Genomic DNA, 12,675 nt, shown 5'->3' with positions numbered 1-12,675 from the left:
AAGGAACACTATTAGCAGGTCAGCTTTTCATTTCACTTTTGAGTCTTTCTCCTGAAACTGCAAGTATCCAGCATCTTTAATACTTAACAGGTAAAGGACCCACTGCCCTGCCGTTTAACACAGCAGCAAATGACTGTTAAAATACGGTAGCATAGGAATGAGAAGAGGCCACAGGGACCAGCCTTCCTGACCTGAGAACCCAAAGCTTCTCTAGCTGGGATCTAATAAAAGGAAACAGCAGGAAAAAGAACTGCAAAGAACCTGCACCATCACTGTGGCTATACAGCTAAAGATGCCTTCCGTAGCTGAAAAATCCAGCAGCATCAGACCCTGCTGGCCCATGTCCTTCCACTGCTGGAAAGGGATTAACTTGCCGTCCATTCAAGCATGCAACCTTCTGTCACACAGCCACAAGCAACTAAAAGCCAGTCATCTCCCCTTTCCATACCAAAACAGCCACATCTGGGATGGGCAGGCACACACACCCACACGAAGCTCCTCACGGACTAAAAAAGCACCCAGTGCTTGCTGGATCAGTGTTTCACTGCACAAAATTACAGAAGCCATCTCCAGCACTAACACCCAGTAGCCCAGGAACACCACCAACCCCAAACGTCAATACAGCAACTTAAAAGCTTTCCAGAGCTCCTGAGTTTATCCCGCTCCAGGCTCATCTTGCAGCTTTAAACGCTCATGGTTTTCATCCTAGAGAAGAGAGCACCCTCATGGCACAGAGAACTGAATGCTCCCTCTAAGTCTACTTTAGCAGCTTCTTCTAACAGCTCATAGTGGTAGTATACTCCAACCAATGCACGCCAGACAGGTATTCAGCTCACACATGCAAACTTTGACCATTATGGGGTAATCAGAATAGTCTGGGTTGAAGGGACCTTTGAAGTTCTAGTCCAACCCACCTGCCACAGCCAGGGACATTTTCAACTGCATACGGTTGCTCACAGCCCTGCCCAATCTGGCCTTGAACGTTCCCAGGGATGGGGCACCCACAGCTGCTCTGGGCAACTTGTACCAGTGCCTCACCACTCAGTGTGAATAGTTCCTTCCTTACACCTAGTCTGAATCTTCCCTCCTTTAGTTTAAAGCCATTCCCCCTTGCCCTGTTGCAACAGGCCCTACTAAAAAGTCTGTTCAACTCTTATAAGCCCCCTTTAAGTACTGAACAGCTGCAATAAGGTCTCCCCGGAGCCTTCTCCTCCCCAGGCTGCACAGCCCCAGCTCTCCCAGCCTGTCTCCATAGCAGAGGGGCTCCAGCCCTCTGACCAGCTCCGTGGCCTCCTCTGGGCCCGCTCCGACAGGGCCATGTATGCTGTGCTGGGGACCCCAGAGCTGGATGCCCCAGTGCTGGATGCAGTACTGCAGGTGGGGTCTCACCAGAGTGGTAATCCTTGATGTTGTCCTCAACTTCTCACAACATGATGGATCTAGCAAGAGAGGTACAGCAATACGAGTCTTAAACACACTACTCACACACCTCGATCTTACAGACAAGCAACTAATTATCTCTTGATTCTACCAGTGATCTGCACTGTGATATTAATAGGCTGATGGACTGGGATGGAAAGCTTTAGACCAGAAAGAAACAGCAGTCTCCAGGAAAGTCAGCCCTCACTAGAGGACTGCAGGAGGAATTTCTAGCTGATCATCACCTAGCATACCAGGACATTTAAGAATTTATAGACACAACACACATGGCCTTGCACTGCGTGTCACTTTTCTACTGCTTAAAGCCTTCCAGCTTTTACGCATTTCCTGCTCCTATAAAATGGCAAACCTGCTCTGTCACCATTTTCCCCCTGGAATTCTTTTCCAAATTCAAATTTTTATTTCAAAATAAATAAAAAATTGATGTATTATTCACCCTAACACTTAACATACAACTTTTTTTAAAACTTTCCACTGAAAGATGGCACAGAAACCTGAGATCAGACTCATTCTCTGACACCCCAAGAAGGCACATCTGTTTCTGACAGACTTAACCAGCTTCTCAGCCAGCACCCTGCCAGGCTGGGTTTCCAGGCCTGCCAGAGAAGCCGGGAACAGGACTGAGGCTCACACATCCACACATGCTGCCAGACAGACCAGTTCTTGACACTGTCTGTTTGAAATTAGGTTTGTAAACTGCCTGCCTAGCTCCTGCAGAGAAGCCTCCTGAAAATGGAAATCTGGATGTAAAAGCTATGCCTAAGAAATTATTTCGCAGAATTGTGCTACTTTTGTTAATGCAACAAACAGATTCTGAGTTTTGCAAAATCTGAACAAAACAAAGCCTTGATCCTAGGCACAACATGATCAATTATAATCTCTTCCCATTACTACACTGGACTTTGAAAAACACTGGGAAAGGAGCTGACAAAACTAGAATCTCTGCCTGAAACTTAACCAAATGCTCAGTGTGACTGCTTCAGCCACAGGGCTTTAGCCTGACCGCAGCAGAGAAGAACAGCGCCAACAGTAATTAATAGAGCAACGGAAGAGAGGTAAAAGCACACCTCTGCCTACAGACTATGAAGTTCAATAGTCTAAGTAGCCTTGTGATCTATTATCAACATCTACCCATGTTGTCTTACAGCTCATTAAAGCCAGTTGTTAATAGTGACACATTAATGGACTGTCTACTCAAGCCCTGTAAAGTTTCCTCCCCAATCACTTCAATGTATTTCCATCCCAAAGCTTAGGACAGAAGGTTTGAAATCCACAGTGCACACTCCCCCCACCCCAACTAATGTTTAAATACCTACTCAGAAGTTTGTCTCACCCCACGTCTCCGCCAGCTAAGGTCACCTGACCCTAAAAGGAGCTATAACGTTCCTATACGGTCTAAAGCCCTGAAAGTCACATACTGAATGTCTTTTCAGTGATGACAAGGGAAACAGATGCACAGATGTGAAAAAAGCATTTAGTACACTGTAGTAGTGTTTCACTTGAAGCCAGAAAGATACCAATTACTGCAACTGCTTTGGACACTACTAAGCTTTCCCCTTCTGGAAACCTCAGAGAAAGGGACTGGTAAGTGAAGAGTTACCAGTACTACTCCAGTTAATGGGGTGTTATTAATGACCCCCTAAACACCAGAACGCTGCTCCAGCTCTACCTAGAAATCAGCATTCTTCCCCACTCTTAGATCAGGATCTGGTGAGTTCACTCCAAAAGGGTTACACAACTCCGTACCAAAGATGGGAACAAGGCTTTCCTGGAATACATCTTGCAAAAAAAAGCACCTCCACAAACACTGTCTTTTGTGATTTTATTAAGACATGTTTCCAGGACAGTCAAGCTTCTGGTTGCAGATGTTACAAACCCTACAACAAAAAACAAAATACCAAGTGAGATGGTGGCAAACCATTTCCCATAACCACTAATAAACAAGTTTCAAGTTTTCGAATTAAATGGCACCTCTAACTTGGTGCATTTTAGCCAATGATCCCCCTTTCCCCAACAGGAGCAGACCTTGCTAGTCAGATTCCCTTGTTTCACCGTAGCTCTGCAAACACCCTGAACCCTCCCCAGTTCACGCAGGGCTAGCTTCAGTCAGAGACCATCACAGCCCGGTTTTCACTAGTGGCAAAGGCGGCTTTCTGGAAGAGGCCTTAGGCCCTGTGCCTCCTGCTGCTCTCAAGAGAAAGCGAGCAAAACTTTCAGAAGCAGCAAGTTGCACATTTTCACTGGGAACAACCCCAAGCAGGTCTCAGGCAATTTCAAGCTATCAATTTCTGTCTTTAGAAGCTACTCATTCAGGGAGACAGGATTTCAAACCTTGATTATTTACTTACAAAACTAGCCTACATGTTGTACTGAACATTACCAGCTTCTAAGTCTATCCCAAACCAGATCCCATGGAGGGGGGAGTATCTAAGAAATATACACCCTGTCTCAGAGACAATTCACTGGCAGCAGGTGGCACAATGTGAAAACATCACAGGCACTGAACCCTTCTCAGACAAATGCCTCTAAGTCACTCAAATTGTGACCCAAGGTCCCCAAATCCATGCTGCAGAACACAACATGAAACCGGGCACTTGGACAAGGATATTCCCCTTCAGACTCGTCATCTCATCTTCACTGAAGGGTGTGCTTAGGTGGTTTGTGGCATGCCTTTGCAGATGCCCCCTTCGCCCACGGCAACACTCAATCCAATCCTGCTGACCACTGCACTTGGTGCAGCACAGCAGCTTTTCTTCCCAGTACCCCAGTTACATGACAGCTTTTTTGGTGACAGACATCTTCCCCACATGGATCCTCACCAAACCCACCTCCCACTGCTTCAGGCACTTACCCCTCACGCAGTGGGAACTGGCTGAGGCATAGCTGGCTGTTCTGGTTTGCCACCTTTCTGCTCTGAAATGGGGGTGGTGGGCAAGATCTCTTCTTTGGGTTCCACAATGCTGACATGGTCTGGCAGAGGCTTTTTGGGGCCAATCTTTCCACTTGGGTCCCAGGGCAACATAATCTTTACTTTGATGCCCAGTACTCCTGTGAAGAGCAACAGGAAAACAGACACGCTCATTCAACACAAAGTATCAGCCACACATTCACTAGGGACAAGCCCCAACGTTGCAAAATATGCTACCTACACCAAAAACATCTCCTGACAACACTGAAGATGCAAACTGATCAACACAAACTTGTTACAGCTTAAAAATCTAATTACTGTGAATTTACATCAGCATGTTTACATTTATCCAATTCATTGCCTTTGCTAAGCACAGCCTGGGACTACGATGAAAACATGCTAACTCTGAAGTCATGCTATCCCTGGTTTTAAACCCTGTCCTTCCTGGGGTAGCCCAGCTCACTTTCCTGGGAAATTGCACTGTTTTTTTTGCATCCCTTCTCAAGACAAATGCCTCCAAATCATCCAACGAGTAGGACATCCTGCCCAGGACAGCCTTAGCACAGCACCACAGAACATGGCACTGAACAGGCTGCAATGACACAAGGACATCCTTTCTGACTTGTCATCGCATGATCACCAAAGGGAACGTGAAAAATAGCTTTGTCTATGCTAGTATCCCCACATCAGGTGTTCTGTAATTAAGTAACCCAAAGCCAGTGAAGATGGGCAAGGCATTTGTGTTTTACCAGAAGGAAGGATAAGCGTAAGCAGGCTTGGCTGGTTTAGCTGGGAAGACTTGCCAGGGCACAGCTATGGGGGAAAACTGTCTGACACTTGCTTTTTCATGGGTCTTGTAACACCTGTGTTCTGCCTGCCTACCCCTAAGAGCCAAGAAAGCCAGAATCCAAACTGCCAACAGCTCTTACAACTCAAGTCAATGTGTGTTTCATTTGCAAGTTGTTTTGTAACTGGCCACAGGATACAAGTGAGCGTATCTAGAAAATCTAGTCAACATTCTCAACTGGAAACATTCAGCCACCACCACTAGAAAAGTGGGTGACCTGGGATGACTACATAAAATCCTGTCGTCTGCTGAAGGCCCCTTCCTTCTCCGCTGCCCATTCTCATACACAAATACAAATAAAGTTCTACTTCAGATGTAACTTGCAAACTCCACGGTGAGAGCTTAGTTGCAAAAGCCCAAGAAAATAACAGATTTTCAGTAAGAACAACTAGCAGCAGCACAATTGAACCACTCTGCAGGATCCGTGGTGCATCAATATCATGTGAGTTACCACTCACAGGTGACAGAAGGAAACATCCAACCTGCAGGCACAGGATGCCAGGAGTTGAGATCTTAGAATCACAGAATGGTTTGGGTTGGAAATGACCTTCAAGATCACCTAGTTCTAACCCCCTGCCATGGGCAGGGGCACCTTCCACTAGACCAGGCCGCTCAAAGCCCCATCCAGCCTGGCTTCCAACACTTCCAACTTTGGACTCTGAAAACCCAGAGAAGGAAATCAACAGAGCTGCAAAGGGATCTGCATCTCAGCCACTCACCTTGCCGGAGAAGGACGTGACGCACAGCTGTGTCAACGTAGTAATTCACAGGGTCTCCACTGTGGATCATCAAGCCATCTACAAACTTCATGGACTTGGCGCGCTGACCTCTAAGTTTGCCAGACACAACCACCTCACAACCCTTGGCACCACTTTCCATGATGAAGCGAAGGACACCATAGCAGGCTCTGCAAGAAGAGAGCAGGCACAGCATTACTCCCACTCTGCCAAATCTACATGGTTCCACAGAGGCATTTTACCCCAATTTCAGCACAGGCAATCACACTTGAACTTTTGTTTGTAAAGTCTTCTGAACACACACACGTGCAACCAAAGCTCTGTTTATGTTACTCAAAGCAGCAAAAATCTCCACACCGTTTTAGCACTGTCAAACCCAGCCTAAGAAAACCCTTGTGACTTATGGTCCTTGTAAGGTGGTGGAAACAGTGACAGGCACACCTTCTTTGTGACACAAAAGCAGCTCCACAGCTGAAGGTGCCCAATACACCCATGTCAGGAGTGCAGCTCCTCAGCCCTTCTCAGACAAATGCCTCTAAATCATTCAATGATGAGAGGATGCTCCTGCTGAAGAACCACCCACAGCATCACAGAACATGGCACTGCAGAGGTACTGCAACAAGAGCCACCCACTTCTGACTCGTCATCTTATCATCACAGAAGGGATCTGAGAAGCAAGGTCACTGTCACTTGATGAGCTACAGCTCAGCAAGAAGGCCTGAAGTAGTGTTTCAGTCCTCCACCTATTCATTCACAAAAAAAACCCCCACAAATGCAAGCTTTATGCACACCAGTCAGACAACTTGTAATCTGATCTAAGACTCTAAAGACTTCAACTTTTATGCATAACATACATTATCTAGCAAATATCTCTTTCAACTGTGTACAAACTGTCAAAAATACGAACTGCCCTCTCTAAGTGCAGCATTACTAGGTTAAATTTTCAAACTACAGATGGGTTGGCAAGGAGTTTTCCTGAAATAGTATTTGAATTCTTCACTATGCCATCACACTCAATTTGCTCTACTCACCGACGCACTGCTAAACCTCCCAGCAGCTTGTACCGTAGGGACTCTGCCTGAGCAATTGCACACAGACCTCTCGTAGCCACCTTCTCGGCATAGAGCTACAAAGGAAAAGAAGTAAACTCAGAAACAGGGCTCTACTTCAAGATAGTTTTAATTTCACAGAACTGGAGCTTTGTACTGCTCTATGCTCCACTATCTACACTCAGTTCAGCTAGTCTTTCCACATTTGCATGCAGAAGCTTCATCCTTGTACACTACACACCCTTAATACATATGGTGCCTGTCTCCTGGCAGAGCTGAGACACACTGATGACACTTCACTGAAAGTCAGAAGCCACATCCATGGCACAGTCTCAAAGAGCTGCTGCTTCAAACAGCCCCAAAACATTAGGTATCACGGCAGAGAGGTATCCAGACCGTCACAAGAACTTCACTTAAGACATGGTTTCTGCAAAATATCAGTTACATCAGTTTGCTTAAGTATTACAATCAAACCTAGTAAAAGGTTTGATTTTTGAAAGCTAGGAGAGTGAGCTAGGAGAGTATTAAATCTAACCTCTCCAAGAGGCCAAAGTCTGGTATGTCAGAAGAAGCTGACATTCAAAATCAGGCACACTATATTCCTAGAGCTGACAGATCATGCTGTGCTTTGTGAGGGCTTGTGCCATTCAGGATGTTTAAGCATTTGCTGGAGATCAACCGCAAAATTCACTGTATAATGTGATCCAGCAACACTGGCCCAGCAAGTGTAACTATGAGCATCGCCCCAGATCACACATTCCCCCCCACCCGATTTGTTTGACAGGGAAGTACTAGTAAGGACACCAGGTTCCAAACATTAAAATATCGGAAATTAATGGTGTGTCACTTCACTGTTTATTTCATTACAGTATTACATTCAAATATCTCAAATATTTGCACCAGAACAGTTTCTCTGTAAGGACAGAAACATCATGAATTCAATAAAGGTAATGCTAACACATGAATAACAAACATTACGTTGTTAAGACGAGCTTCTCACTTCAATATTGGGAAAGCAACATCCTCTGCAAAATATTTACAGAGAAGTTTAAAAAGTTTTGTCTGCATCCTACTTACTGGGAAATCAGAGAAAACCAGCCAAAGCAACAGCACTTCAAAATACCACAAACAATAATGCTTTCTTTCAGTGCAAGAGAGTTTTGTAAGAATAGATAAAACATGCCCCAAATTATCTTCCAAGTCAAACTGCCTTTCAGCTGACACCATCCAGACAGTGCACAGAACCAACTGCACAACCTGCTTGCTACTGTTTTAACCGAGACAGTTTTACCTCAACACTTCCCTCAGGGAATCCAAACCGCTTCTGCACGACAGCTGTCAGCTCCCGGATGCGACGCCCCTTCTCACCCAGGACATTCTGAGTTCTGGAAGAAAAAAAGTGCAGTATGACTGAGAAAAATGCCTCCAAGTCCGGGCCTGTAATCATCCCAAAATGCTTCCAGGCTGAACATCTAAATTAGTTCAAAGGTTGTAACACTGCTGTATCACTAAAGATCACTTCAGGATCCCTTTCCCAAGTAGGTTCCTTATAATGTTATCTATCACTCTAAGCTCCAGCCGCCTCCCTTACAGCCTTGCACAGTTAGTCAACAGCAGCATCTCAGTTACCTGGTGGCAAGTATGATAATCTCAGTCCTGGTTGGAGTGACTCGCACTTCTACTCCAGAGTACCCATCTTCAGCCAATTCACGAGTCAGAAACTCATTCAACTCAGCTTTGAAGATACCGTCAGCAACAAACTAAAAAACAAACGGACAAAGTCAAGCTCTGTTGAAGAGCGCAGCCTGAACTTAAGTTTTTTCACATTTTGAGTCTGGGTGCAATTCATCCCTGGGAACATCATGCAGACCAGCAGTTTCTCCCCCCACGAAGAGGAAGCAGCAGTGGGGAGCAATAAACGCATCCTCCCTTACGTTCCCAGAGACAATTCCGTTGTAGCAGGAGCCTACACCACTGCCTGCTCCACACCTCGCCACAGCTACACTTCGTGCTGAAGGCTGAAATCATAGCTCGCTGCTACGTCTCGCGGTGGTACTCTGATTCGGGTATGAGTTTACATAAAATAAATACAGGGATCAAATGCCTTTACCAGCCCCACAAGGGCCTGTTGCTAGGGCTCTAGCTTCCACCGTGACAGGGCACAGGCCCCAGGCCTCCCTCCCTCTCCCAGACAGGCAAGAGCCCTGCCGCCCCACAGAAGCGGGGAGTCACTAAACCCAAACTTCTCCTACTACTACTACCAAAAAAAAAACCCAAAAACAAAAAAAACCTAAGTAAGTTCAGCAGCTTTCAGCAGCGTTCCGCACCCCCACGCACAACCCCAACCTGTCTCCCCCGTGCACACAAGCCCAGAGCCCCGTGCAAGCCCCACACAGGCCCGGGGGGGAATCACGGCTCCCTCCCGCTCCGCGCGCTCCCTCACCCCGGCCTCCCGCCGCCATGTTCCCCGCCGGGCCTCCGATCCGCATCCGCCGCCATCCTCCCGCATCCGCCGCCATCCCCTCGCCGCTGCTTCACCCCGGTGAGGCCCGGGGCCGCTCCGGGCGTGACGCCGCCGATATGGAAGTGCCCCGCAGCCGCAGCTCGGCGGGCCGCCGCCCTCACCTTGCGCTTCTTGGAGATCTGCACCGCCATCTTGAGCCGCGCCGCCCGGCGGAAAGGAGGGCTCCAGCACCTGAGGGCGTGCTATATCTGCCTTCCGTGGCGTCCCATTGGGCCGGCGGTATCACGTGGTCTGGCGAACGGGGGCCGATGGGAAATGTAGTCCTTCCAGTGCCCGGACACGCCGCCATCTTGGGGAGGCTTCCCGCTGGTACCGCTGTCAGTGCCCGGGCAGGCTGCTGTGAACGCCTACAGCCGGCATTGAAAAAGGCGGTGAAAGAGATATGTAATGCGTGCAGGAGTTAGCAGCATGATAATTCAGCCCGATTTTCTACCTGGAGCCTTGCTGTGGTGGGAAAGAGGCCCTTCCCTCACAGTACTGCGGCCGGCCAGCCCCGGTGTGAGGGGAGCGCAGCCGGCGGGCTAGCAGGAGGTGAGGGGAGCAGCAGAGCCCCTCTCTAACAGGTTGCTTCTGTAATTTAAACCTTGGGGTTTTTAAGGTATTCACTAATGAAGGAAACTCCCGTCGGGAAAAAGGTGTGAAAATTCACATACAGGCTATTTGGTTATTTCCAGGGAAACATCAGGGATCTTTGCCGCCAGAGAATACCGTATCCAGTAATTTGCTGCTTTATTCAAATTTTAACAGTAACTGTTAACAATGTATAGTTAACTGTAGATACAGACAATAGCTAACTAAACCTAAAGGTATTGCAGGTCTTCCCTGCAGTGTGTACAGCATCTCGAGCAACAGGGCTGTGGTCCTTGCTGAAAGACAAATGATTCAGTAAATAGGACAGCTGCAGTTCCAGGACAGATCTTCTGTGGGTTTATTTTTTCTCCTATGATGCAATCATCACCTCTACAGTGTGGGCACTGGGTTAAATTAGTAACAGCTTGAAACTCTCACTTGAAATTCTCGCTTGAAACTTCTGTGGTAGCCAAAAATGGGGAAAGCAGCGATTTTTTAGAATGATTTAGGGATTTTAGGGGATTACAGGGGTTTGGTTGTGACATTTCGATTAGAAATAATAATAATAATGGGAGGAAGTGATGCATGAAAATACCTGGACACTAGTGGGTAAATATAGTCTCTTTGGGAAGAGTCAGCAAAGGGAAGTCCTGCCTTGCAGACCTCCCAGAAGGGAGCCAGAAGATACAGGGATAAGGACAAAAAAGGTTGAGATAAGCTGCTTGGCTTTTTGTAAGGCTTCTCTGGAAAACCTTGCCAGAGGCTTTACAGAAACGAAGCAACCATGGGCGAAGGCAGGGGCATTGCACAGCTTTGCTCCTTACATGGATGCTGCAGGGAACTGTGCAACAAAAGAAGAAATTAAATGTTAGAATTATTGGAGAGAAAAAAAAAAAAGAAGAAATAAGAGACAATCATTTCATGGGTCTGTAAATAACTCCGTGGTGTGCCCACTGGGTACATCTGGTCCTCTTTCTCCAAAAGTGTGAAGGAGACCTGGGAGAGGGGCAGAGCAGGGCAGCAGAGAAGCTGACCAGTTCGGGAGCACCTCTCTGTGAAGTAAACTGTGCAGGTTGGGACTCAACCTGGGAAAGATAAAATGTGGTCAAGATCTACCAACCCACAGAAGCTTCAGGAGGGTGGGCAGGGTGTGACTGTTCATAGTCCTCCCGCAAAGGGCAGGTGAAGGCAGTGGGAGGTGGGTGTTTGCTGCAAACAGGTTTGTTGTATTTTGTTTCCTTTGGGGTTTTGGCTACAGAAAGAAACTCTGGACTAGATTACTCCTGAACCAGCACAGCTGCTCTCTTGTTTGTAGGTAGCTGACAGTAGCGGATTGCAGGTTAGGGCCAATGTTCAAAATTAGACAGTTGATGGCCCCGATTGCCCCACCAAGAGGCATTGCCACAGGCTGGTCTGCCTGGCAACCATCTCCCACACTGACTCCATTTCGGACTGGGCTGCTCAAGTTGTGCGAAGTTGATGAGCAAAGAGCAGGTCCCCATAAATGTGCCAGGCAGCAATTAGCATCACTCTGGGAACAGCAAGGTGGAGAAGGCACCTCTGCTCTGGAGCTGGTACCAACCACTGAAGGGAGGACAGAGCGGAGTGGGACCTCTGCCACCCACTCTGAATCCATCTAGGAGCATGGGTGAGGCTGTCTGACATGGCCCAGCCCTCATCCAGCTGTTTAAGCTCTCTCCCAAACAGGGTCACCACATCTCAACACCTCTTGAGGTTTGGCCCATGTCAACTCCTGGGCCGTACCCCACCGGGGCCCCGTTAACAGTGTCACTGTACCAATGATGGTGTGTTGGGGCCTGTGTTTTTTTTGGCACTGCTTTGCTGCCTTGTTAAGGTGTAGGCAGGCAAACTCTGCAAGAAATACCAGTATGACCAGTACAGCGCTGGTAAAACACCTCTCCTTCAAACACCCACCCCAGCATGGCCCATGGGGAGCAGCGGGGAGTCGGCTGTGCCTGGAGGAGCCAGCTCTCCTCTTTGCCTTGCCAGGGAAAGGCCTGGTTTGCCACTAGATGTCAGTGGAGACAGTTTCCACGGAGGGAAAGCTTCGTGTCTCTCCTCTCCTCCCTCTTCCCTCTCCCCCAGGGATTCATTTGTCCAGGACCTGAGGGATGGCGGAGCACCGATGAGACAGAGCCTGTCCGCAGCAGCTCACAGTCTACTTTGCAAGGACAGCTGCTGCCAGTGAGGGATTTGTGTCCTCTCTTGTCCCCAGACACCTTTCTCTCACTTCTGTGTGTCCAGCCATCATGACCTTGCCTTGACCAACTCCTTCCCCTCTCTCTGGGCCTGTCCAACCTTGGCTGTCCTACACCTACCACCCTGCCACCTCTCTCCCCTCCCTCTGCAGAGAGCTGTGGTCTCTTCAGAGAGAAGGGTCATAGCAGGACATGCTGTCCCTCACCCCCACTCCCCTTTCCTGCTCTGGTTGTGCCTGCTGTCCTCTGCTTCCACTCTCTTCCCTCTCTCTCTGGCTGCCAAAACACACCGACCTCAGCAAGCTCTGGTGGCCCCATCCTTCTCTCTCTTTTCATCTTCGTGCTCCTCAAGTGCCAGTTACTGTCCACGGACCCCAGCAG

General features: G+C 48.0%; 1 protein-coding gene and 3 non-coding genes across 4 annotated transcripts; all 4 read right to left on the bottom strand.

The window, feature by feature from the left end:
* Positions 1 to 3,248: 3,248 nt before the first annotated feature.
* On the bottom strand, positions 3,249 to 9,738 carry RPS3 (ribosomal protein S3). Its single transcript, XM_005445925.3, has 7 exons — positions 9,607 to 9,738; positions 8,611 to 8,741; positions 8,273 to 8,366; positions 6,964 to 7,058; positions 5,915 to 6,102; positions 4,292 to 4,488; positions 3,249 to 3,317 (listed from the first exon to the last, which is right to left on the bottom strand). The coding sequence occupies exons 1-6, from the start codon at positions 9,634 to 9,636 to the stop codon at positions 4,295 to 4,297; spliced, it is 732 nt and encodes a 243-aa protein (XP_005445982.1). The 5' UTR covers positions 9,637 to 9,738; the 3' UTR covers positions 3,249 to 3,317; positions 4,292 to 4,294.
* Positions 3,947 to 4,083, bottom strand: LOC114017736 (small nucleolar RNA SNORD15). The gene has a single exon (XR_003562968.2). It is a non-coding gene; the product is annotated as a small nucleolar RNA SNORD15 (small nucleolar RNA).
* On the bottom strand, positions 4,845 to 4,993 carry LOC114017737 (small nucleolar RNA SNORD15). Its single transcript, XR_003562969.2, has one exon. It is a non-coding gene; the product is annotated as a small nucleolar RNA SNORD15 (small nucleolar RNA).
* LOC114017735 (small nucleolar RNA SNORD15) lies at positions 6,449 to 6,595 on the bottom strand. Its single transcript, XR_003562967.2, has one exon. It is a non-coding gene; the product is annotated as a small nucleolar RNA SNORD15 (small nucleolar RNA).
* Positions 9,739 to 12,675: the final 2,937 nt, after the last annotated feature.

The sequence above is a fragment of the Falco cherrug genome, chromosome 2 (assembly GCF_023634085.1).
Source record: "Falco cherrug isolate bFalChe1 chromosome 2, bFalChe1.pri, whole genome shotgun sequence".
Lineage (NCBI taxonomy): Eukaryota > Metazoa > Chordata > Aves > Falconiformes > Falconidae > Falco > Falco cherrug.
This window is presented reverse-complemented; position numbering and strand designations above follow the sequence as displayed.

Excerpts from the sequence above, each read along its gene's own strand:
- RPS3 (XM_005445925.3), bottom strand. The coding sequence starts at position 9,636 with ATGGCGGTGCAGATCTCCAAGAAGCGCAAG. Across the intron at positions 8,742-9,606 it reads AGATCTCCAAGAAGCGCAAG|TTTGTTGCTGACGGTATCTT; the intron begins GTGAGGGCGGCG and ends TTTGTTTTTTAG. Across the intron at positions 7,059-8,272 it reads TCCCTGAGGGAAGTGTTGAG|CTCTATGCCGAGAAGGTGGC; the intron begins GTAAAACTGTCT and ends TTTCCTTTGTAG.